Below are 25,229 nucleotides of genomic sequence, written 5' to 3'. Positions count from 1 at the left end.
TTCGGTATTATAGCCAAAGAGAACTATACTTTATTTGCATATCACAGATGTGCAGTTTGAATGACAATATGTAATTGTGTCCTCAAGACAATGATCTCCACACATGATGGGTACCTTAACAATACAGCAGTCAAACCAGAATATACAATATTTACAAAACAACATACAGCATTACCCATTGACAGCACATATGCAGATCAAGCTACAACACAAAATGAAAACGAACACATAGCAACATTTAGCTTAATGTTGTTGTATGCCCAAGTATGTGTGAGCCGGAAGAATGCCTGTTACAGGTCAGTTATGCACAACATGTGACATGTAAGTTTGCTATATAAGTGGAATGAAGACGTTTAAATACTGATGAACAGTACCTGATCCTTAGGTGAAATCATACTACTTTCATACTTGCTAATGCCAAGTGAAAAAGGAGGGTATATAAAATTGTTTATTAAACATAGCATTAGCATATATGTATTACATAGATAGAATGCATGATTTAAATCACATCTACATACGGGACAGTTTCAAATGCTTTATTTTAATGGCATCTTTCTCCAGTCTCCTGGTATATTTATAGTCCATTTTTAACAGTAATCTCTCAGTGGTCAAGAAGGGCTTCAAAAGGCAAGAGCTACTTCTTGATAACCTCTTCTTTTAATTTTTCTGCTAGGTGTTTCCGTTTCTGTAACTTCTTTCTTTCCTCTACCGATATTTCCTGCAGATGAAGGAACAAAAATTAATTTTTCAAACATTATGCTGAATTTTCGCAAAAGTAGGGAAATCAACAAGGATGGTTTGACAATGTCAATAGAACAAGTCTCTACTTAGAGAAGGCTAGAGATGCTAGTGTGGGTTAAATCTACACAACACACGTGTCCTACATTCCAACCGTCACCTTTGGCTTTTGGTCTCCTTGAGGTGCGCCCCCTGGCTGTGAGGAGTTGCCATTACTAGCACTCACAGCCTTTTTGGGGACATTCTCCTTAGGTATGCATTTGAGTCAAGAAAAGGCATACAAATTGAAAAACATATTCATCACCTAGAGGTAATCATCATGATTCAGTGCACATGGTAAATGTAAATAATCATAGCAAACTTGATGAATGAAATGACAACAGATAATACCAACAAGCAGGACTTATTTTGGTAGATTTGAAGATTTTTTTCCCATGCATATACTGGACATGTTAGCCTGTGTTGGACCTCACAGCTAAATGCCAAGTGTTTCTTGCAGTGACATCCTCAAAGTTTGAGGGATGACATCCAGTGTACTCTGAATGCCAGGTGTAGATTAGTGTCTAAATATGTGCATAGAAATAAGCGGTACGTTTTAAATAAGAATTGCACTGCCATTTCCAGTAGGCCTCCATATGATAATGATTTTTTTCTGGAGTGAATCTACTGCCTATGTCAGTATGTCTAGTGCATGTATAGCACTTTCCAACTACTAATCCATAAATTGAGCTAATTGTCCTAATGTCCACAAAAGGCAGGAAAAAATCATTATCATTAGTCGGCGGGAAACTGAGTTACATTCTACAGAAGTAATGAGTCTGTGTTTGCAGCTGCTCTTCTCATGAGGATGCTTTATGCCCGGGGGTTACCATGGCGACGCTGTGACTCACCTGTGTGCTGGGTGCAGCGGTGGGGGCTGCTGGTGCCTCTTCGGGTTGGCCCTGTTTGGGTCGCTGCTGCTCCTTCTTCAGGGCCTGCAGCTTGTCACGCTGCTGTCTCAGGTACAGTGCCCTCTGCTGGAGCTGCTCCTGCTGTGACGCCGACAACTCCTGAAAACACACACACTTTATCGGACCACTGCCTAATCTACACAATGCCTGTGATTAATGCCTGGTCCTGGGTAGAATAAAACTGGTAAAATACTAGACATGGTTCATCTTAATCATTTTGCAAAACCTTTGTGTGGCAATTAAGGATTTAGGGTTGAAAACACAAGTCAAAGGATTCAGGTTCAGAAGGTTCAGCAGGTTTCAGTGTGTGCTGCCGTAGGAACTTTGCAACAACTTGCATTACTTCAAAAACAAGCGTAAACAGAGGCTTCAGCTTGTTGCATGACTGAACACCAGAACCATGGCTGTCCCAAAGTCAGAGTCTAGTCTAGTTTAGTTTAGAGGGACTCACCGTAAATGGCTTGGAGATACCCGCTTCTTTCTGTGCCTCCTCTAGCCAGTTCTCGGCTGCCTGGCTGTTGCTGTTGCTCTTCTCTTTGGGTGAGACAGGAGCACCTGTAACCGGCGCTCTCACCGCAGGGAGAGTCTTGCCATCACTGCCACCTCGCTCTAAAAGAAGCATGTCAGAAAATCTAAATCTCTAAAACCAGGCAGGAGTGAGGCTCAGAGAACAAACTAATTTGACAGGTGGCATTGCACAGGTAATATAACACCAAAAACATTTCTGCTATCCCTGTACAATATATTTTGATGAAAAGATCTGAATGTGGGACTGCTTTACTTAAATGTGGTCAAATATTTGTACATTTTGTCAAAACATCCAACACATACACATGCAATGAAATTAAATAATAAAGGGTGGACAAAGATGTTGTTTGAGTGCCTCAACCCTTACAAAACCAAACAGGTAGAGAGGTCTGAAGGAGCTGGGGGGGATTTGGTTACCTGCGGGCGGTTTGACAGGACTGGCGCCGCCCGTTTTGGCTGGACTCTTCTGGTCCTTATCTCCTTTTCCTAACACCAGTCTCTTCTCTTCTTTCTTAGCTGCGGTGCTGCTCGTCTGAAAGTGGGTGATTTACATTTACAAAGTTACCACTCCAAGAACAGTGCCAAAAGTGAAATCACACGAGGGACATGAGAGACTGCTGCTGGTGGTGCACAAACAGGGGACAGTATGCCAGGGCTGAAGCTGACCTGCAATTGCAACGGATAAATTAGATTCCCATTACCAACCTCTCGACCACAAGCTTCATGGCTACATTCACACTGCATGGTGTATGTGACCCAATTTCGATTTTCTGAGGTGATGTGCCATGCCAGAGTAAACAGGACAAGGATTTGGCTTCTTTAAAAAAAAATCTGAACTGTGCCACATCCAATTGTGGTATTAAACCAGGTACAGTATAAATTAGAAACATGCTCCACATATCCAGGCTAAGGGTTCACCTCTATCTTCTGCGTCATATAGTTTAATAAGTTAAAAAAAAATTTGCAAAACAAGCAGCTTGATTAATATTGCTGCCACTTTTGCCTAGTCAAGTCACTGTCAATCAATGGTTAGGATGCTCACTTAACATACATAGTATGTGATCTCTCAACACCCATTACATTCACATGGGGAAGAATATCACGTGGCTACAAACTGGTTCCAAACCCAATCTTAGTTATAAACAACCTAATCACTTGCTTCGTATATGACTGATTAGATGATTTCTAATGAAAAGGGAGTGGTAATTCCTATTCTATTTGCTAACAGCAAAAGCTAAAAGCGGACATTGGTTCAGCTGTGCTTCGTCTGTTGGTGTCTGCAGGTGAAACAAACCTTGCCGGCGCTGTTGGCCGTCGGTGCAGGGGCCAAAGGAGGTGCCTGGTGAGGGCCGGTTCCGTTGGGCACAGATGGGATGGAACAGCTGCTGGACGTGGTTCCAACCTCCTCCTCCAACAGCGTCCGGCGAGCCATCTCCATGTCATACTCCTCCTTTGACCTCCTGTGGTGTGGGGGAGAAGATAATATTGTTCATTTCATATTTTCATCTTAGTAACACTTGTTTTCTGGTACACCAAAATGACTGTCCATATACGGAGAATGAGAAATATCAATTTTCACCAAACAGAAGAGAGCTGCTGATAGTTACCCCTAGTTAAAAGAAATGTTTAGCAAGTGTGGACGAGGGAGTTCAAAGGAGTCCTAGAAGATCATAAGATTTTCAAAGTGGAGAGAGATAACGAGGGGACATAACATCCTCATAGGAAAGATTACATGGTTTGAATGAGGATGTTAATGAACAATAACAAGCTGGGGAAAGGGGATCAACATGTCATGAAATTTCAGACCTCCGAATGTTGGGGTGGCCCATTCAAATCAATGGAACTTTTTGCAACATTCTGAGGAGTATTTAAAATGACCTATTCAGTTTAACTAACAGTAGTAGTGAAAAATTCTAGCTGGCTTGCATATTTAAACAAACATCAACAAGTGTAAGGGTTTGTCACTGGATAACTCCAATGAATTAATATCAACAAGTTAGCACTGCAACAACTAAGCCCCTCAAAATGGAACAGCTGGATCAACACTACTAACTCTATGACATGATTTTCAACAGCCGTATATTGTCAAAGATATCACCTACACCACCCTTTTACAATCAGTAATTACTCCACCCAAACTCAACCATGTTTGTTTTTACAGGGAAATGTAACTTATGCAATGACGCAACGGCACAAAACTCCATTCCTCTCCTCTAACTAGAGTCACAAAAGTCCCTTTGCACAAAAGTTACAATAGTCCAAATTGTACACTCAGTTATTCAGGTGAGGAAATGTTAACACTAAGCTCCTTTGTCATCTTTAGTAATACCAGTGTAATACTGACAGCTGCTCAACTGGACTACTTTCTGTGCATTGGCTAAAAAGACTAAAAATAGCTTCACAGAGCTGATGGAGACGTGATAACAGGTTTAATTAGGAAGACTGGCATGAACTCAAGATATTTGGCCTTTGTAAAGCCACTCCCCATGATCCTTTAATTCAGTGGTTCCCACATTTTTCATAGTAGGCCCCCCTTTGACAATGAAAAACGACAATGAATTGCCCTTTTTCATTGTCAAAGGGGGGCCTACTATGAAAAAATTGGGAACCAATGAATTAAAGGATCATGGGGAGTGTTAGGCAGTGTTAGGTATTAAAGATTATGCTAGATATCCCCTCTTAGGCATATAGGTTAAACAGTAGGCCCTGACCATATTACAGAGGTACTACAAAGGCTATAAACTCATTACTAAATAGGTTAGTTAAAGGCTACTATGTAAGAGGACTGCCAAACAAAATTGATTTGTTGTCGGTTGTTTAGAGTTCTCGTTCCGTTTTGTTCACCCTCAGCCCAGCCCCATTGCTGCATTATTATTGTAGGTCTCGAAGCTTCTCAAACTTGACCACAACAACATCAAACTAGGCTTGGGCGCCATCTATTTTTTTCATTCTGTCATACCTTCCTGACATTTCACCGGGGTATACGGTATATGTGAAAAAATAACTAAAAGCTGAGCTGTTATTGCAGCATGTATGACATTGTCTAGCCTAGTGGAGATATTGTGTGAGTGGTAGTAGCAGACTGGCAGTTGAATAAAATCAAGTAGCTGATAAACTGCTTTTGTAGTTGGTCATCTCCAGATAAAGTTATAAGTGGCAATATTGTCATGATTCCATATCTAGTCATATTTAATTGATAAGCTAGGACACCGATAGAGCAGAAATGGCTCCCTATTAGTTTAATAGAAAGAGAAGCGTCTGTATTTGCGACGGTAGTGAAACTCACACCTTAGGGATTTCTAAATACCCTGGTATACCGCAATACCGCCCATACCTGCTTCAAACTGCACCTTTAGGAGTTCCGTGTCCTTGAATGCAGTGCCAGGGCAGGTTTCTGGATGCTATACTCAGCTAAGCACAACAGATCGGTCCAGTGCCAGATCTTTGTGCCAACCGTGTCTTTTTCTGCCAACTCAACTCAGCTCCTGATTCAGACTATTGTTCCGGTCACAGCTAGGCAAGGCTGCTATACCGTTCACATCAGGACTAAAGAGATTACACCTACCACCCCCCCTCCGGCCCAAAAAAAAACCCAAAGAAAAGAAATGGCTTCCATTCCAGTTCCATTATGTGAAGTTGAAGAATGATGGTAAGAGGTCATGGGCATCACTCACCGGAGCACTTCCTGTAAAATCTTCATCTCCTGTTGTTCCAGCTCGCCCATAACGTCCTCTCCATCCATCAAACACTCAGGCAGCGCTCCTGTTGATTAAAACCCTGCATAAGGCTGACACACTCATCAAATATTTACTACTGCTTCACACAGTACTCAGTACTCATTCTCCTGCTCATGTGTGCCCTTAGGTATTCTAGTTCGGTATTCACAGCCAGATTGTGTACTGTGTACAAGGACCAACTCCTGTTAATTATTAACAAGGTTAATGTGGCGCACAATCTGGGCATTCTGAAACATGCAGAGATGCTGACTGTAAAGACATAATGAAAAAAAAAAAGACGATAAACGAGTGTGAAGTTGGAGGAACACATTTGAAGATTAAAGAACTTTATATTTTATATATGGAATACAGCAGAGAGATAGTCACTGTGAAATAGCAGTGTGCCTCTGTTTTTGGTACAGCATCACATGTAGCAAACGAAAAATGGTCTGGACCAGGTAAGAAGCGAGAGTTGAAGTGTTTGGTTAGAAGCTAGTGTTGGTATCAGCATTCACATTAACTTGGCAAACAGCAAACTTTTGACTCTTTCAATAGTCAGTATCAAGTGGAGATGTATTACTAAAGCCACTTATGCGCGTGTGTACATGTGTGTGTCTTTGAGTGAGTGAGTGTGTGTGTGAGTGTGTGTGTGTGTTTGTTTTGGGGGATGGGTGTGCCGGCGCAGTACCATTCCTCTCTTTTATCACACGTAAGGCCTGAAGCTGAAGCTCCATGTTCTTCTGGACCATCAGGGACCGAAACATCTGGAAGTCATCTGAGGCCAGAACTGGCTGGAGTACACCCTGTGAGAGGGAGCAATGGTCTACTTACTGGGGAAAAAACTACAAATAACTATCCATCCTAAATATTATCCTTGTGGAACAGAGGTCGTTTATGCCATCTGCAAGGCAAATGGACTGTATGCTATAGCTATTGCTTATTATACAAAACATGTGACCTGTTGTTATGCATGACACTAAATGACCAAAACCATCCCAGTTCATCAAACCCATATCAGCAGTGAGCCATTTATGACGTAACATATTCTCAAAATAAAATGTGCCATTTGGTCTTTGTATATCTTTCCATTGAGCATTGTTCATTTTTCGTACTCAAGGTTAAGGTTAATTAGCAGACGCTTTTACTATAGTGACTTGCAGGATGCATACACAGTGATAATCTCGATGATATACAATGAGAATAGTCCTAATCGTATAGTGGACTATTTTACTTATGAGCTATGAAGCTACATTAACATTTTTGGATTCATCAGGATAGGCTGATGACTTTTCATGGAAGAAAGCTAGAATGCTACAAAGAGACTAAAAATAAACAATACTGCTGAGAATGCAGTCTAAATAGGAGCTGACCTAATTACGTTGTCCCATCATGATATCTTACTAAATCCTATAGATAGCTATATGGTCTGCTCAGCTGTCAGTCTTTGAACAGCTAAAAAGGGACAAAGCATTCCTTCCGCTTGGCATCCAAGACTTGGATTCACAGCCTCCTAGTAGCTTAATCACAAGTGCACGCTTTTTCTGGCTCATGTAGAAGCCCTGCACAGCTGAGACTAGGGATTGCTCTTTGGCAGGAGTAAGTCCCTGAAGGCGTTTACTTTACTTGTGTAACACAATGCAGCACAGGTTCACTAATCTCCACATGAACTAGCCATACCTGACATACTGAAACAGTAACCCTTCCTTTCAGGCTACTGGTTTGTCATCTACAAGCTTGTTTATTTCGCCATCGGAGACTGAGATGTTTGTGTGGCCTTTTTTCAGTCTAATAAAAAATGTATTCAAGCTTGCCATGAGAAATCGAAAGTCAGCACATGGCCGCGTCACACCTTTGGAATAAGACGAGTGTTAATGGTGAGCAAGGGGACCTGTACAGACCTGCTCATGCAGTGCAGATCGGTAGAATGATTTGCATATAGTTTATATAACCACCCCAGATCTCCGTCTTGACTTCACCAAGCCAGGTACTTGGCCTGTTAATATCATTAGAAGAAGACCTTGCAAAGCCCCAGACTCACAATGAACAAACTAATCCCCCTTTGGACGTCTATGAACCATTCTGTATAGGCACGTCTACACTAATTAAACATAATGCTTATGTCATGGCCATGTTTATCGACTGTTAAGACCAAAAGGACATAGCTCTCTAATGCTGAGATTTTGTTTAGTGTTCTTTCCACATTTGTAATAAGCAGCCTAAATTGTGTTTAAGATGCTGTGTTTCCCACTACCTTGAACAATGAACTATATCAAAGACCGCTTACCTGCAATGTTTTGGATTTTGCAAAAGGAGAGGCGCACGCTTCCACAAACTGCTGCTCGTTGATGCCCACTTCTTGCATGTAATTGTCTAGCAACTTCTCCGCCTGATTAAAGAGACGTACTAAAGTTACTTGTTTGGTACCGGCTAGATAAATGATTTACCACAAACTGGCACACCAGTCAAAATGAGCCTTGAATTGCAATCTGATCATCACATATTTTAAGTCATCTTGATTGACCAATCTTGTATTGTATCACGATTTAGTTTTAAAAATGTACATAGGATAACAGATTTAAACTGCTTTTAAGATATAAATGCACATTTTAAGTGTAATTAAGTGATCACTAGTCACTAGATCACACAAGTTGACTTGTGCTGAAGTCCCAATAGAGATGAAATGTCAAAACGCTAATCTCCTTATGCATGAGCTCTTTGGCTGGACACATTACATGCACTTATTCAATTAACCGACTTCAATATTATTTATGAGATTAAGGGAACGTGCACTTTTGGGGCACGCCTCCACAAAGCCACTCGCCTGCAGATTTCACCGTTCATTCTAGGCTACTTCGTTTGAGAGCATCAACAATTGCCGAGCGTCTGTCTGAACACTCGAAATGTATGGGCATACCTACTGGGAGGCTGCGTGCGTGTGGTAATAATAAAGAAATACTTTGCTGCCTTGTGATAGTGATAATACAGCAATGTGACCGAACAGCGAGATCCAAAGTCTCCATGTTACTCACCAATTCTTTGTATTGCTGGTGGATTTCTGTGTAAGTCAGTTTGTTTTCGTCCTCATCGTCAAATACTTAAAATCAAAAAGAAATACAGTCAGCATAATTCCGTTAAGTCATCTTATGCATGCCTCCGTTCTTCACCTTAACCTATTTAGCTAGCAATAAAGTCAATGTTCATTTTAAGTTTTAGCTCGTGTTAGATTAAACAGTTGGTGTATATATATATAATTTGCCTTACAGTGTCTCAGTTGCGAACAGTGTTTGTGTTATAATCCAACACAAGGCATCATTATGGTCAGCAATAAACTTCCTAGAGCCTAGATAGTTAGCTTGCTAGCACTGTTATCAAACTGGGCTAACCCTGTATCAGTCAATGCTGTGATGATGTAACGTTAGGCTAATGCACCAAGCATGCAGTGGATGCCCAATGTCAGTTGGTGTGTTGACCAGCTCAACAATTTTAACGATTGCGTCGACTATCTACCTGATAACAACGTTGCGTTTCCTTTGCTGGTCATTCCTCAAGAAAGATCTGCTTTGAGTGACTAAATAATAACATCGCTAGCAAGCTACTGTTGTACATCCAGCTACCACTTTTTTCAGAGACAACGTTAGCCTGCTTTCAGCATAACAGTGATAGTTAGCCAACTATACAATTAAAATGTTTCAATACATAGATGAGGTAACCTATTTACAAGGTGTAATTGTAACTATACCTGTGCACTTGTTTTCCATAAAGTCGGTAACTGGTATCACCCATTCTGGACTACCAAGGTATCCAGCAATGCTCTCCAAGACCCATTCGCTATCATCGGCCATGTTAGTAACACCGTCTGGTGTTTCTTACTGATGAAGTTCTAGCCCACGATGGCACGGATCCTCACGATTCAGACTCAATAACTCCTTCATTTGTTGTCATTCGGTGTACAAACACTCTCTCACACACATACACACACACCCTTTTGGGCCACATGAAATTCCTCTGGGACTGAGAAAGTGCGCATTCATGAGGTTCGAACTGCCCGGATGCATGACACATAATCTGTATCCTTGGCAACTTGACGTCAGGGCACTCCTATCAAAGAGGTTCTAGAATCTAGATGATTTGCTCTCACTGGAAGCTTGGTAAGGCAGTTCTAAGATTTTAAAAAACATGCTCTGAAAAAATGGAATGGTAATGCCAGTAGTCCATTGTACGTAACAAAGGTAATGTTAAGAGTTATGTTCAAGAGGCAGGTCAACGGAAGTCTTTATAAACCAAACAGTTGGCTAGGCTACACCTTTCATATTTTTATGTAAAGAAAGACAATATTCCGATTATGTAATTTTGAGAGACCTTCGGTTCAACACCTGTCCTAAACGTTTATAAAATAGCACATGCTCATAGGATTAATACCTATTAAAATTAAGGCTTAAAGGGTCTTGGCTTTTGTTGAGCTTAAGTAAGGACATCTCTCTCTCTCTCTCTCTCTCTCTCTCTCTCTCTCTCTCTCTCTCTCTCCCCCCCCTTCTTCAAATGAAAAGAAGACATTATCACTTGATTTTTTTTATTCATACAAATTGGATGCATCCGTTTTTCACAATAAATATGTATTCATTGGCATTTGAAAGATTTATTCTGTTACAAAAGCAGAGCATGCAAAAGCTCACATGCTAAAATAGAGCGAAAGAGTGTAAACAAACCTGGTTCCTTGACATAAATAATATACAGTAGGCTTCTCACAATCCAGTGCAACATTCATCCCCTCTTGCCAACCTTTTGCTCTAAGGATAGCAGTTTGTCATAAAAGTCTCTTCAAAACATGTAAAAAGGAGAGAGATCATGTTAAAACCAGATTAATCAGTACAATTTCTCTGTACAGCTGGAACACAGTAAAGGACGTCTCATGTTCATGACTTGACTTGAATGAAAGTTCTTAAGTTGGAGTTGGAGTTTTTTTTATATCAACCTGCACAGAAGGTACTGTCTCATTCATTATATTGCATTTGATTGTTTGAACACTAGATGGCAGAAGTGTTTCTTTGGTTGAAATTACTAAACGGGGGGGGGGACTAACGTTAAATTCTGTAAGAGACCTGTACGCCTTCAGTTGACCCAAATGACATGCAGTCTAATGCTAGAAAGAGCTGATTATGCCACTGAGATTACTGTTGAATGCAATTTGATCAACTCCTTTTTGCCAATTCAAAGGTAAAGCATGAACATAGTCGGAAAGAGGTGGAAATGGCAAGTCATTTCAGAAAGATTGACCTTTGCAGTCTATGAGTAGAAAAACGTAAGTCATACTATGCTGTAAGTGTAACGTCTTTTTCGAAAAGAGTTCCATATGAATTTATATAAAGATCAAATTACTGTATAAAAAAACTATGAATGTCCATGGAATAGTTTTATAAACCCCAAACCAAAACCCCAAATGTTTTTGAACTGCAAAACAACAGCCTAACTTATCATTTGATTCATTCATATGGATTTGGGGTATGGAAACATATGCTGTCACTGTCCAATGTCCTTGGGCAGGGTCAAGTCGGTACAGGTAAGTAGCTCGGCCTTTGTGTGGTCCAATAACTACCAGCACAAGGAGTTGAATCCTGTGAAATATTCATTGTCAGTGATTCATTGAAAGGGCAAGTTACGTGGATTCTGAAAACGAATTCTGACAAGTTCATTTTCTAGGACTCGTATCAGAGTTCATGTTCATTCACTAGGAGCATAGCTAGGAGCTAGGGGTATTTATCCTACACACCCCCCCCCCCCCCCCCCCAAAAAAAAAGAGGAATGCAAATTGTATCATGCTCTGCATAGTACACTCAGTTTTTGTTGTCATTTTGGAGTTAAAAAAAAGTCCCATCCACTCCGTCCCGTTAACCAGAGGCCTAATTAACTTTGCCACTGAAAAAAGGATGCCTTAAAACATGAAGCAGTCTCACAAATGTTGACATTGTAAAACACCTTTGGAAAGTCAAAATAAAATCATATACACAAGACCAAAGTACATTCAAATGTGAAAGATTTTTGGTTTGACAGAAGATTGTGTATGGAACAATCATGCAAGTAGAAAAAAGTATAGTCCTGTTATATAAAACAGATTTTTTTGCCAATGTAAACTGGATCAAGGAAGAGGAGCACATTACACTTGTTTGTGGTAAGTATGCCTACCTCAGACACATTTATTTTACTGTATATTGCAAAAATGCATTCTTATATAGTTTATATATATTGTATTTAAAATATGCCATCAAATGAACACATTACAGGTTGTAAAGGTTTGTTTGCTTGTAAGTGAACAAAAAGCATATTTGTTTGTAGAGTTTCTGAGCTAAACATTTTATAATGTTTCTGTATAGGTTAGGAAAAAAACCCACCAAAGATTGTGGGCTTAAAATATTAAAGGGATGATTTCTTTCCATTGCTCACTTTGTTTGATCACCTGCTTTTGGAAAACCCTGCGCCCCATGTTTGACTCATACCTAGTGTACAGACATACAAAACAAATAAGTGCTGATCCCTGTGGTTGAAACAGAAAGGCAGGCTGTGGTTCGTAAATCTCTTTTGCACTGCAAAAAAAATAAATCTGTGTGATAAAACACTGCAGCTAATGGAAGCCTGTTTATTCATTCCTCCCCATACCCTTTAAAAGTGCACAATATAAGCAGCATGTGTCAGCAGTGGCACAGATAAAAGAGACTGTGAAACATTTACAGGTTAAAAAGTGGTATCCATACACCTTGCCCCACTGGTCTCTACTTACAAAGAGGCATTAGGGCTGTCCTTCTCGTCGACACTCTCATCCCATGCCTTGAGTGATTGAGGAAGGATTGTGTGCTTGTTGCAGTTGGGGATCTTGTTGAGCTGCAGTGTCTTAGAGTAGCGCGAGTGCCAGTCTCTGTCAAACACTGCCCTCATTTGCTGCGGCATGGTGACATTTCGGTCCTCCGGGTCCTCCTCTTGGGAGATTACGAGACCGGCTCCAGCGTTGTACACAAACTCGTTCCCCACCCAGCCAAAATTCCCTGTGGGACAAACATATCATCCAACTTAAGTGAACCAACACAAAACCAAATGCCACATCTGTTTTTGGTAGCACTTATTTTATGGTACAGTAATTATCTAGTAATTGGTGGGTAAATATATATTAATTATTTGTACTTGTATGTGAATACTGTTCATTTTAGATATAAATACATAGCTACTTGTAAGATATGCACAGTGGCAAGAACATGGTAATTATTTAGTTATTAAAGGATAAGTACAGACCAATTATTGGTAATTTTTTGTACTTACCCAGCATTTTTAATGATGTGTGTACTGGCTGTGTATACATACAGTGGCTATAGCATAGGCTAATGATAATAATAAAGTAGGCCTAGTTAATAGGTAGATAATAAGTAGTCTAATATTTGTTTTGTAATTCCTCGTGCATACATTTAATTTGACCTGAAATAATATAGGAATGTGCTGTGGCAAGAGTCTGGTTATTATTTGGTGGTTAACAGGCAGGTATGTAATTATTGGTCATTCTTTCATCTTAGTGAGCTTTCATCACTTAGTTAGTGTCCTTCTCCTCTCCATTCCCAGGAAAGGGGAACAGCCAAATTATTCTGCATAATAATATCTTAGTCAGTTTTCTGTCGCCTAATGAGACAGCACCTTAAAATAAAATCAGTGAATCTCTCCTGTATTCATGTTAGAGGTGAAGGGAGGACACCGTGCAGACACCAGCCTGTAAGTTTAAACCTCTAACCACTTATTTTTCCCAGAGAATGGGAAGTTTTGATTGTTGCATTTCAGGTCATGAGAGTGAGATTTAATTACCACACATAACCACACATAATACAGTATACTGTTTCAACTGACTTATTTATACTGACTTACTAATTCATACTGATAATTATTTATGTAAGTAAATTAACATAATGTTATAAATGATATGAAAGTAGTGTAGCAGTAAAATAAAAGTTGTGTATAATTAAAGTAGTGTAAGAGGAACTACTAATAATGACCACATACAGTATTTGCCCATTAAATACTTACCACACTAAAGTCATTGTAAGTACATAGCAAGTAACTATGTACTAACCTAAAAATGAAAGTTATTGATGGGAAAGTACTAATAATTACTACATATGTACCTACTAACTTTTAGATAATACCGTAAAATGAAGTGCTATCCTATTTTCTTTATGGCATCATAGCTATGTATCAACCTACCCATAAGCACATCTTATTGCGTTCACCATTTTTGACATCTGATTATTGGTTACGACTAGGTACATGATTAGTTAACTGAAAACAAAATAGCATTAATTTGAACCAATAATAACACTGCGAATAATTGATTGACTGACTGATTGATTGCACTTACCTATGTATACCGCATTGTCTGTGACCATATATCTGTTGTGGTTGATTCCTTCAATCGTGCCATCTGGCTCCTCACGGGGACTGAAGAACTTCTGCAGAATCAACAACCCCAGAGAGATGAGACACTGAGAGATTAGGCTTTGTTACATCCATATCATTAAAGGCTAAACATGCATAATCCCTGTGGAACCCTAAAGACTACGAAGGAATGGGCAAGGGGATGCAGTGACATTTGGTATTCATGGACTGTGAGACAGGACAGGTGCAAGCAGCTGGTAATGAATAGATAAAGGTGTGCGCTCACCGCCTCCACAGAGCAGTTGGGCATCTCCATGCACAGGCTTTTCAGAGACCACATAAAATTAAACGTCAGAGGGTGTGTCTGCTCCCAGCAGCTCACTAAAAGACGCACTTTGATGTTTCTCAGCAGTGAAGCCTCACGGAGCTTCCCATCAATCGCTGACCAGTATCTGCCGTAAAGCATAGAGTAAGAGGTTTGTTATTCATTTCAATTGTCATTTCCCCTCATTTAACTATCTGTTGCCCCTACACTTTGTAGGAGTTTGGGCTGTAAGAGCAGTTTCTTACCTTACAGTATTATGTTATTATGTTATCACAGTATGTTTCGTGTTCTGGTAAGTCAGTAAGGTTTGTTTATGTATAGCGTAAAGGGAAGAGGTCACCCATGTCTGCTGCTCACCTGCTGAGCCCATTGTTGACCAGAGGCACATAGTCTGTGATGGAGATATAGATGAACAACTTTGCATCCTGAATCACATTAAAGATGGCGTCAATGTCCCGGACTCGATCTTTGGGGCAAAAGACATCTGGAGAATTCTGGAGAAACAACAATTCCATTGCATCGTTATTGAGCAGAAGGCTTATTGAGTACTACAGGCTTAAATCATCTCTTGGCATTCCCATAAATCTGTGAGACTAACACCTATAACCTGATTTTGTTAACCTCTGCCTAACTGTCCATGAAATAATCCATTACATTCTGGAAAACTCATCTATTAATTTTCAACATCAGATCATTGATCACACTTTCCTGAGTGTGTAAACTCTAGTAATTACTCAGCACCCTGGTAACCCCATTATTCTAGATGAGCTCACTGAGTTGGATGGAACCCGTAAATTACTTCAAAACGGACTAGAGGGGATCAAATCAAATGACTCAAGGCCTGCCTAAAGCACCCCAGGAGGTGTAAATCTGCACACAGCAGCACCTCCAATGACTTCATTTCCTGTAACTTTTTATCAGGAGCTGTTATTTATTGCTCTGGAGTCTGGCGTGTTTTTTTTCTTCTCATTACAGCCTTGGTTTATATATGGGGCGCCGTCCTTAACCTTGAACACGGGAAATGTGACATTTTCCTTCGTGTAAAGAGATGGTGGTGATTCATCAATACAAAACATCTGTGAGAAGAACACTCAATCATCAGGACAGGGAGGACCAGTTGGTGATGAGAACCGTGATTGATCACACCTTACAACGCTTCACGTATCTGTAACTCATATCCACATTTCAAGGGGAGTTCATCGATTGGAGGAGGCTAAACACAGCCCCTCGATGTAGCGGCGCTGTCTTTGATTAATGAGGTTTATGTGGGCCAGCCATCTAGCTCAACGCGGTAATTAAACATTCATTTATTAGCTGGGTGCAAGGTGATGAATATGCATCAGACAACATGCTGTTGACCACAAGTACAGTATGTGAGTAGTGCAGCTGAAATGTACTCACAGATGGATAGACCTCTGATTTCACGTTATTCAGAATGAGTGGAAGAGTTCTTTTCTTGTTGAATAGTCCATTGACTCTCTTAGACCAGATGGAGGGAATAAAGTCCTTATACTGCAGCTGCCAGTAGAGGCTAAATATCCTGTGCAGGTCCAGCGCCAGACAACTGCAATTATAGAGGATGACGCCCAACTCCTTTAACTGGGGACAAAACAAGGCAAACATGAGACTTCCACCACTACCACCAACACCACCAACAACCATGCACATGCAGCTACAGCATCAGTTGATATCACTTGTGGACATGCAGAGTTTGATTAATGGGTCCCAGTGCAGCTCTCCAGGCCGTACACAACATTAAACTGACAGATCTACCAGATGTCACATTGTATATTACAGGGGACTGGGGTAGCATTTGTTGGGTAATAATGGCTAGACTACAATGCAGATTCAGCATATTAAAAAACCAGGCCGGGAGACAAAGTTAACGTGCTTAGACTTTTAATTAGCAGCACACATCAAGTACTGATCAGATCAGAGTTCAGGACCTCGGGATCTCCCCGTCTCTATCTCGTGGGGCATTGCCTCCACGGTCTTGATCAAACAGCCCTGAGAGAAGACTGCTGTCAGGCCCGTCTAAGCGCCTTCAGCACCTCTCATTTTCATTGCAAAGAGGACGCTCTCACTCTCGCAGCATTCGTCTGTGCCTCTGATAAGGCCTGCTGTGAGAGCTTGCATGTACAAGCATCCACAGCTGAGCCAACTGAACAAAGGGCAGGAATGGGGTGAATACCGAGAGATACCACAGATTCCTGAGAAAGGCAACACGGCCAGATACTCTTAATAGCCTCGAGAGGAAAAGTAGCCTGGGATCATTTTTTGTGTGCTTCAGTTTCCAAAGATAGAGACTGTAATGTAATATTTCATATCATATTAATGAACTCCTGTACCGTGGATAGTGCTCTCCAGTCCATGCCCGCACTTCCGATGTATATGTGCTTCCTATCGACCACCCAGAAGGAGGAGAGTAGCTGCCCATTTGTCAGGGTTGTCATGTTTAGGTAATGAATATCTGCACCTTTAAAAGACAATTCACATTGTAGGCTTAACACTCTCAAAGCGACACAGCTCTTCAGTCATGGGAATACCTGCTGCCTAATCAATAATAGTTTCTAACAGTGGTATTCATATTTTGTCTTAGTGCTGTCATACTTCAATTGCCTTGTGTTCAGGAGCATTAACTTCAGCGCACACATTACACTTGACAGAGTATGCGGTTTTTTTTTTAGCTTGCACGCCACAAACACAAAGGTTGGACCTACCATGACGAGAAAGGACCTTAAGGTCTTTGGAGTCAGTCAGATCGCTGGCCACTTTCAGATTTACTTTTTGGGACTTGAGACCCATCAGTCTATGGAGTAAGAGACGGCCCTATGGGAAAGAAAAGCGTCAGTGGAATCTAAATAAGTGTAGCCAGCATTGTTTCTTAAATAGATAGGAGTAGGAATATAATACATTTACATGTCAGACCATATATTTTACAATCAAAAAACACTTTTCCCCCTAATGTCAGGCTTGAACTAATAGGCTTGAAGGTTGAATAGGCTTGAAGGTTGAAGAGGTTGAATAGGCTTGAAGGTTGAAGAGGTTGTGAGCTTGTTATGAAACAACCTGAAACACAAACTTCATAATTGACTATTTGTGAGACAGTGGTATCTGCTTGGAAAACTCTCCCCTTCCTTCAATAGTTTTGTCACTTGTGTTTGTAACATTGTGCTGAGATTGCAAACATTCCGAAGTTCCTGTTCCACATATGGCAGGAGAGCTGAAACTCAGGGTGGGCCTTAAAATGATATGTCAGGATCTCACTGTTTGGAAAGTTGGCTTTTATATCCTCTGTATGCTGAGACCAACATCCACTGGCTCAGGCAAAGAGATATGTGAAAGTCCGAATGCCCAGAGCAAACTTTCCATCCAGCCACTTTGCCTGGGGGATGTCATTAGAGGCTGACACATTTCCATTCACGCCAACAAACAGCATGCTTGCAGTATCGTCTCAGCGTTTGCCAGTCTTATTCCAATCAGCACCTACTCAGTCAGTGTGTGACCCAGCTGCCTATGACAGCATGGCAATGGCTCAGCCACACTTTGTGTTTGTGGAAAAATAAATGATTGTGGAAAACATCTGTGACAGGGGATTGAGTTACTGTGTATCCGTCCTCAATGCTGTTAGGATGACAGGCCAACACTGTGATTGATTGGCTTAAGGGAGGGATTGGGTACTGAGCTTTTGCTATATGAAGCTTGAGTTTATGGCATGGTTCATCATTGAAATATTCAGTCAAGTGAGGTATACAAAACTATCTCAAGAGTGTGTAAAGGATGTTGGCCATCAGTCGTCTTCAGCAAGAACATTTGATCTATGACCATCTGGATATAAGATGGTTAAATACTGTTTGGTAGTACAATTTATAACTGTAATTTGTATTTGTGTGTGTGTGTGTGGGGGGGGGGGGTCGTCATAGCTACCTGCTTTGCTGTGGGGATGCTGGACTCGTAGTCAGTGGAGTTCAGAGTCCAGTGAGGCGAAACAATCTCCACGTGGCGGGTTGCCAGGTCCAACAGACTGTGCAGACCAGCGGTGAGCGGAGTGGTTCCATTGTGAGGCAAAGACACGTCTTCCGGAATATTCTCCACAATAACCATTCTGAAGAAACACAGGAGCCGGTCAGTTAAATTGTATGTCAAAATACTTTTTGTTCATTATAAGCATATGACTATACAAATATTTCTTTTTTTCTTTTTATGACTCTTTTGTCTTTTTATACCCCACACTCATGGTCATTGTGTGACGGTTGTGAAGACTATAAATCTATCCAATACAGACAAAAAAATTAACAGCTACGTTTTTATTCATCAATGCTAAAAATAATACAACAATTCCCCCTGCATTCTGACGTTAAGAATACAATATTCATAGTAGGCAGTAGGCACACTCTTTCTTGCTCTCGCAGTACAATGCATCATAAAAAGGGTTACACAATCTTTCTGAAGTTAGGAAATGGCCAATTTATATCCAATAATCTCTCCCTGTTTTCCTTCATGTCCCTATAATCACATCCATGTCCAACAGGAGAGGCTGAGAATGACCTGGGGAAATTGGTTTTAGTAGCGCTGGTAGGTGGGGGAGGATGTGTTTAATTGGATTACCTAAAAACACACACAGCATGCTGCCGTCAAGCCTGAGTGGCTTGCTTGCCAAGTCATTGAATCAGAGCGATGCAGAGTTGGGCATACATTCGTCATACAAGTAGAAGAGGTTCAATATTGGAGAAGGGGAAAAACAGTAAATCATGTGGAACGGTAATGGAGGACTCAAGCGTGAAGTGAATGCACCTGTCACATCATATTCTAGCCTGGTTGCCCTGGCAAATGATTGGCCATTGCTTACAGTGTGAAGAGCAAACTATGGGGCTGCAGAGACGCATGGCTACACAAAGAACAAAGTTTAGATTTAGGAAAAGGATGGGAGAGGTTAGAGTGGTCAGAGTGGGAACGTGCGGTTACATGTGGTACATGTGGATGAGCAGAGCTTTCTAGCGGCACTGATGATGTACGGACAAACCAGCCGTTGGAGGGGGGGGCAAAGGGTACAGATGACCCTGCGTCCAAGACTGGGTGTGTGTCTGTGTGTGTGTATGGGGGGGGAACCATGCAAAGGTATAATAATTAAATAGTGTGTTGGAGAGGAGAGGTGTTTTGCCGTGCTCAAGTAGAACATGCGTTGTGAGTCCTCAGGCCCGAGCAAGACACACAGCAGGCCTGTCTATGGGCAAGATACAGCCTCACCTTGCATGACACGAATCACACTGAACAAAGAGTTCATTGGCTGGCACATGGAATTGAAAGATAATATTTGGAGAATGAGTGCACTCGAACTTCTCTGGGACCATAGACAAAAGAGAGAATGCATTAGCCGCACAACATGGAATTAAGACAAAATAGGAAATGTTGAAGGAGGAAATTGCATCACTTCTACTGTGGTAACCTCAAGCACCCTTTGAGGTTGTACAAACAGTCAACACACACAAGAACATGCCTGTTTATAAAACATTTAAAAATGGGTGAATAGGGGGCACAGTGGTGCAAGCCGATAAGTCCCCCCACTTACGGGGTTCATAGCCCACGGGGACACAGGTTCAGGTCTGGCCTGATGTAATTTCCCAGTCCTCTCTCCACCTCGCTTCCTGTCATAACTTCACTGTCCTGTCCTAATAAAGGCCTAAAAAGCCCAAAAATAAATCTTAAAAAAAAAAAAATGGGTGAATAAAATAGAATTCTATTTAATATCTACTGTCTAGCATGTAGCAGAACTGAGAAGAGGATGCATCAATTCTTATGCCAATCCAGAACAGTCACTGAGCAGGTCAAGGTTTGGTGACGCAAAAGGGCAGGAGAGATGTTAGCTCTTCGCTCTCTGGAATATTTATATTTATATTATACTATATTATTATATTTTATTATACGGCTCTTCAGAATGTTCCAAAAAGTTCCGTTGATTTGAATGGGCCATCCCAACGTTCGCCGGTGAATATTTCCTGATATTCACCGCTGCGAAAAGATATTGACCGCTGTCATTGGCAACGGGTTTTTTTGCTTCTAATTCACATCTTTCATATCATTCCGCAAGTAGTCCGGTCATTTAACGTAACAGACTCATTGTAATTTGAATTCAGCAAGTAATGGGTTGCTACGCAACACCTGAAACTTAAAAGTTCTATTTGCTTGAAGAACTATTTATTTCTTAGCGGAAATCACGAAACGGCAACTAAATCATTAAAAAGAGGTATTTTGGAGGAATGTCTTCTATAGTTGTATTGTCTGTCGGTCATTATCCAAAAATAAATCCCTTCAGGACGAAATAACACCCCTCCGCTGCGCGTCGGGGTGTTGTTCGCCCCGTCGGGATTTATTTTTGGATAACGACCTCCAGACAATACATTATCCCTTACATATTTCCAGTCAAAATGCCCATAAAGTCAGCAGAGAAGTTGAGCGTGGAGCAAGGTAAAAGAGTTGAGTTGAGTGTGAAGTGAGGTAAAAGAGTTGAGTTGAGCGTGGAGTGAGGTAAAAGTCCTTTAAACAGCACAATACCTTCCCCAGAGGAGGTCTGTGAGCACACAAGTTATGGTCCTCCCTATTCTATTGTGCCTATGCTATTGCACATGTGTTCTTTTCAGCATGCAAGCCACTTTGGACTGTGTGTGACAGTGACATCCAATGGTGACAGCTAACTGTGGTTATGAAATATTAAAAGGCATCTGATAAATAAACCATTTCCTTGATCCATACGTCCATGTACTGCATACCACATAGCTTGTGAAATACAACACATACCTTGATGTGAGCAGTATATTGGTTGGCAGTTGACTCACACTCAGGACATGTACATTAAATATACAGCATATTGGTACTATAAAACTATAAAATAAAGTCCACTGATTTATATGACAGTATCTCTTGAACCAGAAAGGCATTGCCTTCTCCTTCATACATACATTTCATAAACACATCCATCTCACACACCTCTCATCTAAATCACTTCTGATCTTTTCTTATTCAGTTCCACTCTGTCCGAACATTGAGGTGGTTAAAAGCAGCTAATGCATAATGCATAATGTCCTCTAATAGAGTGTTAAAACACAACTCTATAGACATACATAAATCCTTCATGACATGTACAGCAGGCTTAGAATACATCAGTGAAGAGTGCAAGGTAACACCAGACAGTCTCGCTAATATTTTAATATCCCATGTTTGAATAAATTGATAAATTGATTTTAATACATTAAATATAAATACAATATCAAATGTTGGATGAAATGTGATTGCTACTGATAAGAGCGGGAGGTATTCCTCTTGACATTTTTGGTAAAATCATGTTAAGCTCAGCATCATGGCATTTTAGAAGCTCAGGCCGAGAATCAGAGCTCAACCCAGTGGCTGGCGTCACCACAGCACTGTGAGCAGATGGCTTGTCCCCGTCCATCGTCCTCATGTCAGCGAACCCTGTTCAGATAGTCTTATTTGCTTAGGAAGGTTCCTAACTGAGTGAAATGACCCAAAAGTATCTAAGTGGCAGCCATGATAAGAGCTGGTCGAATTCTCTAAATGCTTAGGAAGTGTGCTTCAGTGCTTCCTTTTGTATGTCCTTTAGCCAGTGGTGGAATGTAACGAAGTATTTTTACTTCGTTACTGTACTTAAGTAAATTTGTACGTATCTGTACTTTACTTAAGTAAAAATAATAGTGCATACTTTTTACTTTACTTTTACTCCATTACATTTTTTAAGCTAGTATCTATACTTTTACTCTGCTACATTTCTACAATATGTGTTGTTACTTGTTACATTTTATGAACACAGTTTCGCCAAAATGTTGGCTACACAAAACTATGGATTGCGTTGCTGTTTTGGAAGTTTAAACCAATCAGGTGGCTCTATCAACTCCAATGATATCGGAGTGCGCGTCTGGCAGCAGTCCTAGCGGTAGCTTTGCCTGTTATACCTAAACATTCAACAGATAGCCTGACTACTGCCTATTCAACATGGATCCAGAGTCGGCCTGAACTGAGCCCTCTGATATGAGCCACCCTTGGCCCTATTTAAAAGATAAGTTCGAGTTCAAAGGCCCAAGAATGACTCCTGGAGGCAGGGCCGGCTCTAGCCCTTTGGTTGCCCTAGGCGAGATTGAGTTTTGCCCCCCCCCCACAATACTTAACATCACTTTACTTTGCATAGCAGTTTTTTCACCCACTTATAATTCTACTATTCTACATTGCAGTTCAACAATAAATGTTGCATGGACAACACCAGAGTAGTTTCAGAACATTTTCTTTTTTTATTATTTTAAATAATTTATTACACACTCAAAGTTAGGATTAAATTAACTCCATAAACTGTGCAAAACACTCTTAAGCACTTGTAAGGACATTTAAGCAAATTATGACCCTCTATACCCTAACTATACCCTCTACAAACAAAAGTGCTTTTATGAATACTGTACGTACCACTACAAAATATCTCAAATACCTCACTACAATTCTTCCAGTCATTTAGGCCACTACTAATGAGGTGGTCATTTTTCTGTGAAAAGAGCTTGCAGCAGAAGCAACACAGAGTATTGTTTTTCTTTGAATATACAAGCCAGCTTCTCTTGATTTTCTCCCCATTTACAAATGTCCTGTAGAAGTGGTTGGGGTGGCAGCTTCTCCCATCATCTCTTTTTGGAAATGTAAAGTCTGGACTGGTCTGTTATGGTCCTCTGCAAACTAACTCTGTCCTTACCGGATCACAGAGGGCTGGCCAGTCAGCAGGATCTATAGGTTCTCCCTGGATAGCAGGAATTGTGGAGGGTGAGGTGTCTGCAGGCGGCAGTGTAGTTTCACTGGTGCCCTGAGTGCTTGATGTGGTCCTGGATGTCCCTTCACCTTCACCTGTATTCAAGCATATTGTATAGCCAGACAAGCGGTGTTTAATATAATACGTGAAATGATCATGAATGTGGTTGAACTTCTTTAAGAAAACAAGCTATTGTATTTAATACATGCTAACATGTTTCTATTGTACTTTAAAGTAGGAATGTGGCTTGAATAAATACTATTAAATAGACTCACCTGATGCAGGCTGTGTGTTCCTGGCCTGTGTGTTACTGGCCCCTTGAGTACTACTGGATGCCCCTTCTCCTGCAGCTGTATTTAAACACAGAGTTCATCCATGCTGTTCGTTACACAGTTGCATTTGGTCATTTCTATCATCTTACCACATAGTTGCATTGTACAAATACATTTTATCTGACCATGTAACTTGCAGTAGATAAACTACAATTACTGCCACAAGGCTAAATAATACTAGGCTACTGATAACAATTGTGATGTGATTATGAAAGTAATAATTGCTAATAATAATAACAATAACAAAAACAGCAACAGTAGTACTAGTTGTATAGGCTACTTACAAAGTTCAGAGGGAGGCGAATCAGGCGTCCTTTCTCCAGCAGGTGCCGGCCTCTGCAAAAATTGCCTGAGTGCATCTGGCCAATTTAAAACAAAAATAAACAAAAATGTTAGTATATTCCTGGGGAGGAACTGTACAGAAGGGTGAACACCAACATTATCCCCAAAATGGTTACTGTGTGTGTATGCACCTGCTAGTTGTGAATTCACTAAACAGAACTTATGCCATTTATAATGAATGTAGACAGCAACTTACTTTTCATAACTAGCATACGTTATCCAGATACTGGTCTTTTGACATTTACATCCATGTAGGTTATCAGTGAAGTTACGTTTGCTAGTAATATCCTACGTAGCAAATTAGCAAAGTAACAGTCGCTAGCTAGCTATAGCTAGCCTAAGTGACCGCAATGAAACGTCCAATATTAGGTGATGCACAATACTACATTTATTTCGTTTGACACCTTAATGGCTGAGATGAGAAGACTTACCTCTATACTTGGCTTTCTTTCCTCTTCTTCCTTTCTTCGTTTTCGTCCCTGTGCTCCAGATGGTTTAGACCGCTTCATTTTGCGAATGTCACGTAACTGACACGCTCACCCCACCCTGGCAGTGTACAGGAGCCCTCACGTAACTAACGTGACGTAACTTAACGCAACCGCAGCGCCCCCCCCCCCCCATTAGGAAATAGTCGACAATAACCATCAATTCAATCTAAAAATCAGGTTGACAAGTAAACGTGTGGCTGAAGGGGCGCCCTAGGATGATCATGATTAATAAACATGTTTTAATTTGCTTGTTATTCTAACTATGATTAATGGGAAGTAGGTCCAAGGGCGACACTAGAGGGCGCCCCCAACCCATTTGTCGCCCTAGGCAGTCGCCTAGTTCGCCTATGCAGTGGTTCTCAAAGTGGGGGGCGCGCCCCCCTGGGGGGGCGCGAACACTCTCCAGGGGGGGCGCGATGTCACAGACGGAGAAAAAAAAAAAACTAAGTCCGACCTGTCACTGGTTAGTGAAAGCTCCCTCAGTGGCGAAATGCAAGGGGCTGGACTGACCCAAACAAATCAAATACGGTTTTGCTCCTGATCCACCAATCAAAACGGAGTTTTATCATTTGAACGCGAGTTGCACCTAAGTTTCCGAGTATAAAAAAAA

The 25,229-nt window shown here is 40.9% G+C and overlaps 2 protein-coding genes across 4 annotated transcripts in view; both read right to left on the bottom strand.

Annotated features, from left to right (window-relative positions):
- cfap36 (cilia and flagella associated protein 36) lies at positions 1 to 10,014 on the bottom strand. Of its 2 annotated transcripts, XM_031578730.2 has the most exons (11): positions 9,672 to 10,014; positions 8,962 to 9,026; positions 8,217 to 8,318; positions 6,621 to 6,735; positions 5,891 to 5,978; positions 3,511 to 3,676; positions 2,634 to 2,748; positions 2,140 to 2,297; positions 1,629 to 1,787; positions 899 to 985; positions 1 to 718 (listed from the first exon to the last, which is right to left on the bottom strand). In XM_031578730.2, the coding sequence occupies exons 1-11, from the start codon at positions 9,772 to 9,774 to the stop codon at positions 635 to 637; spliced, it is 1,242 nt and encodes a 413-aa protein (XP_031434590.1). In that variant the 5' UTR covers positions 9,775 to 10,014; the 3' UTR covers positions 1 to 634. The 2 variants fall into 2 exon arrangements, with proteins under 2 accessions (XP_031434590.1, XP_012685254.1); XM_012829800.3 differs by lacking the exon at positions 899 to 985 and having other exon boundaries at positions 9,672 to 10,013.
- Positions 10,015 to 11,708: 1,694 nt separating this feature from the next.
- Positions 11,709 to 25,229, bottom strand: part of LOC105902252 (inactive phospholipase D5-like) — a 42,009-nt gene continuing 28,488 nt past the window's right edge. For both annotated transcript variants that reach the window (XM_012829801.3, XM_031578729.1), the window contains exons 3-10: positions 18,588 to 18,765; positions 17,381 to 17,489; positions 17,009 to 17,136; positions 16,062 to 16,259; positions 15,018 to 15,154; positions 14,622 to 14,787; positions 14,319 to 14,409; positions 11,709 to 12,966 (exon numbers count right to left, since the gene is read on the bottom strand). In XM_012829801.3, the coding sequence (XP_012685255.2) occupies positions 12,701 to 12,966; positions 14,319 to 14,409; positions 14,622 to 14,787; positions 15,018 to 15,154; positions 16,062 to 16,259; positions 17,009 to 17,136; positions 17,381 to 17,489; positions 18,588 to 18,765 (1,273 nt within the window). In that variant the 3' untranslated portion in view covers positions 11,709 to 12,700. The remainder of the gene's footprint in view (positions 12,967 to 14,318; positions 14,410 to 14,621; positions 14,788 to 15,017; positions 15,155 to 16,061; positions 16,260 to 17,008; positions 17,137 to 17,380; positions 17,490 to 18,587; positions 18,766 to 25,229) is intronic.

The sequence above is a fragment of the Clupea harengus genome, chromosome 13 (genome assembly GCF_900700415.2).
Source record: "Clupea harengus chromosome 13, Ch_v2.0.2, whole genome shotgun sequence".
In the NCBI taxonomy this organism is placed as follows: Eukaryota; Metazoa; Chordata; class Actinopteri; order Clupeiformes; family Clupeidae; genus Clupea; species Clupea harengus.
The sequence above is the reverse complement of the archived record's forward strand: the minus strand, read 5'-3'. Positions and strand labels throughout refer to the sequence as shown.

Coding starts and splice junctions, on each gene's coding strand:
- cfap36 (XM_031578730.2), bottom strand. CDS start 9,774: ATGGCCGATGATAGCGAATGGGTCTTGGAGAGCATTGCTGGATACCTT. Junction 9,027..9,671: donor TATGGAAAACAAGTGCACAG/GTATAGTTACAA, acceptor TTTGATTTTAAG/TATTTGACGATGAGGACGAA. Junction 3,677..5,890: donor ATTTTACAGGAAGTGCTCCG/GTGAGTGATGCC, acceptor CCCACACCACAG/GAGGTCAAAGGAGGAGTATG.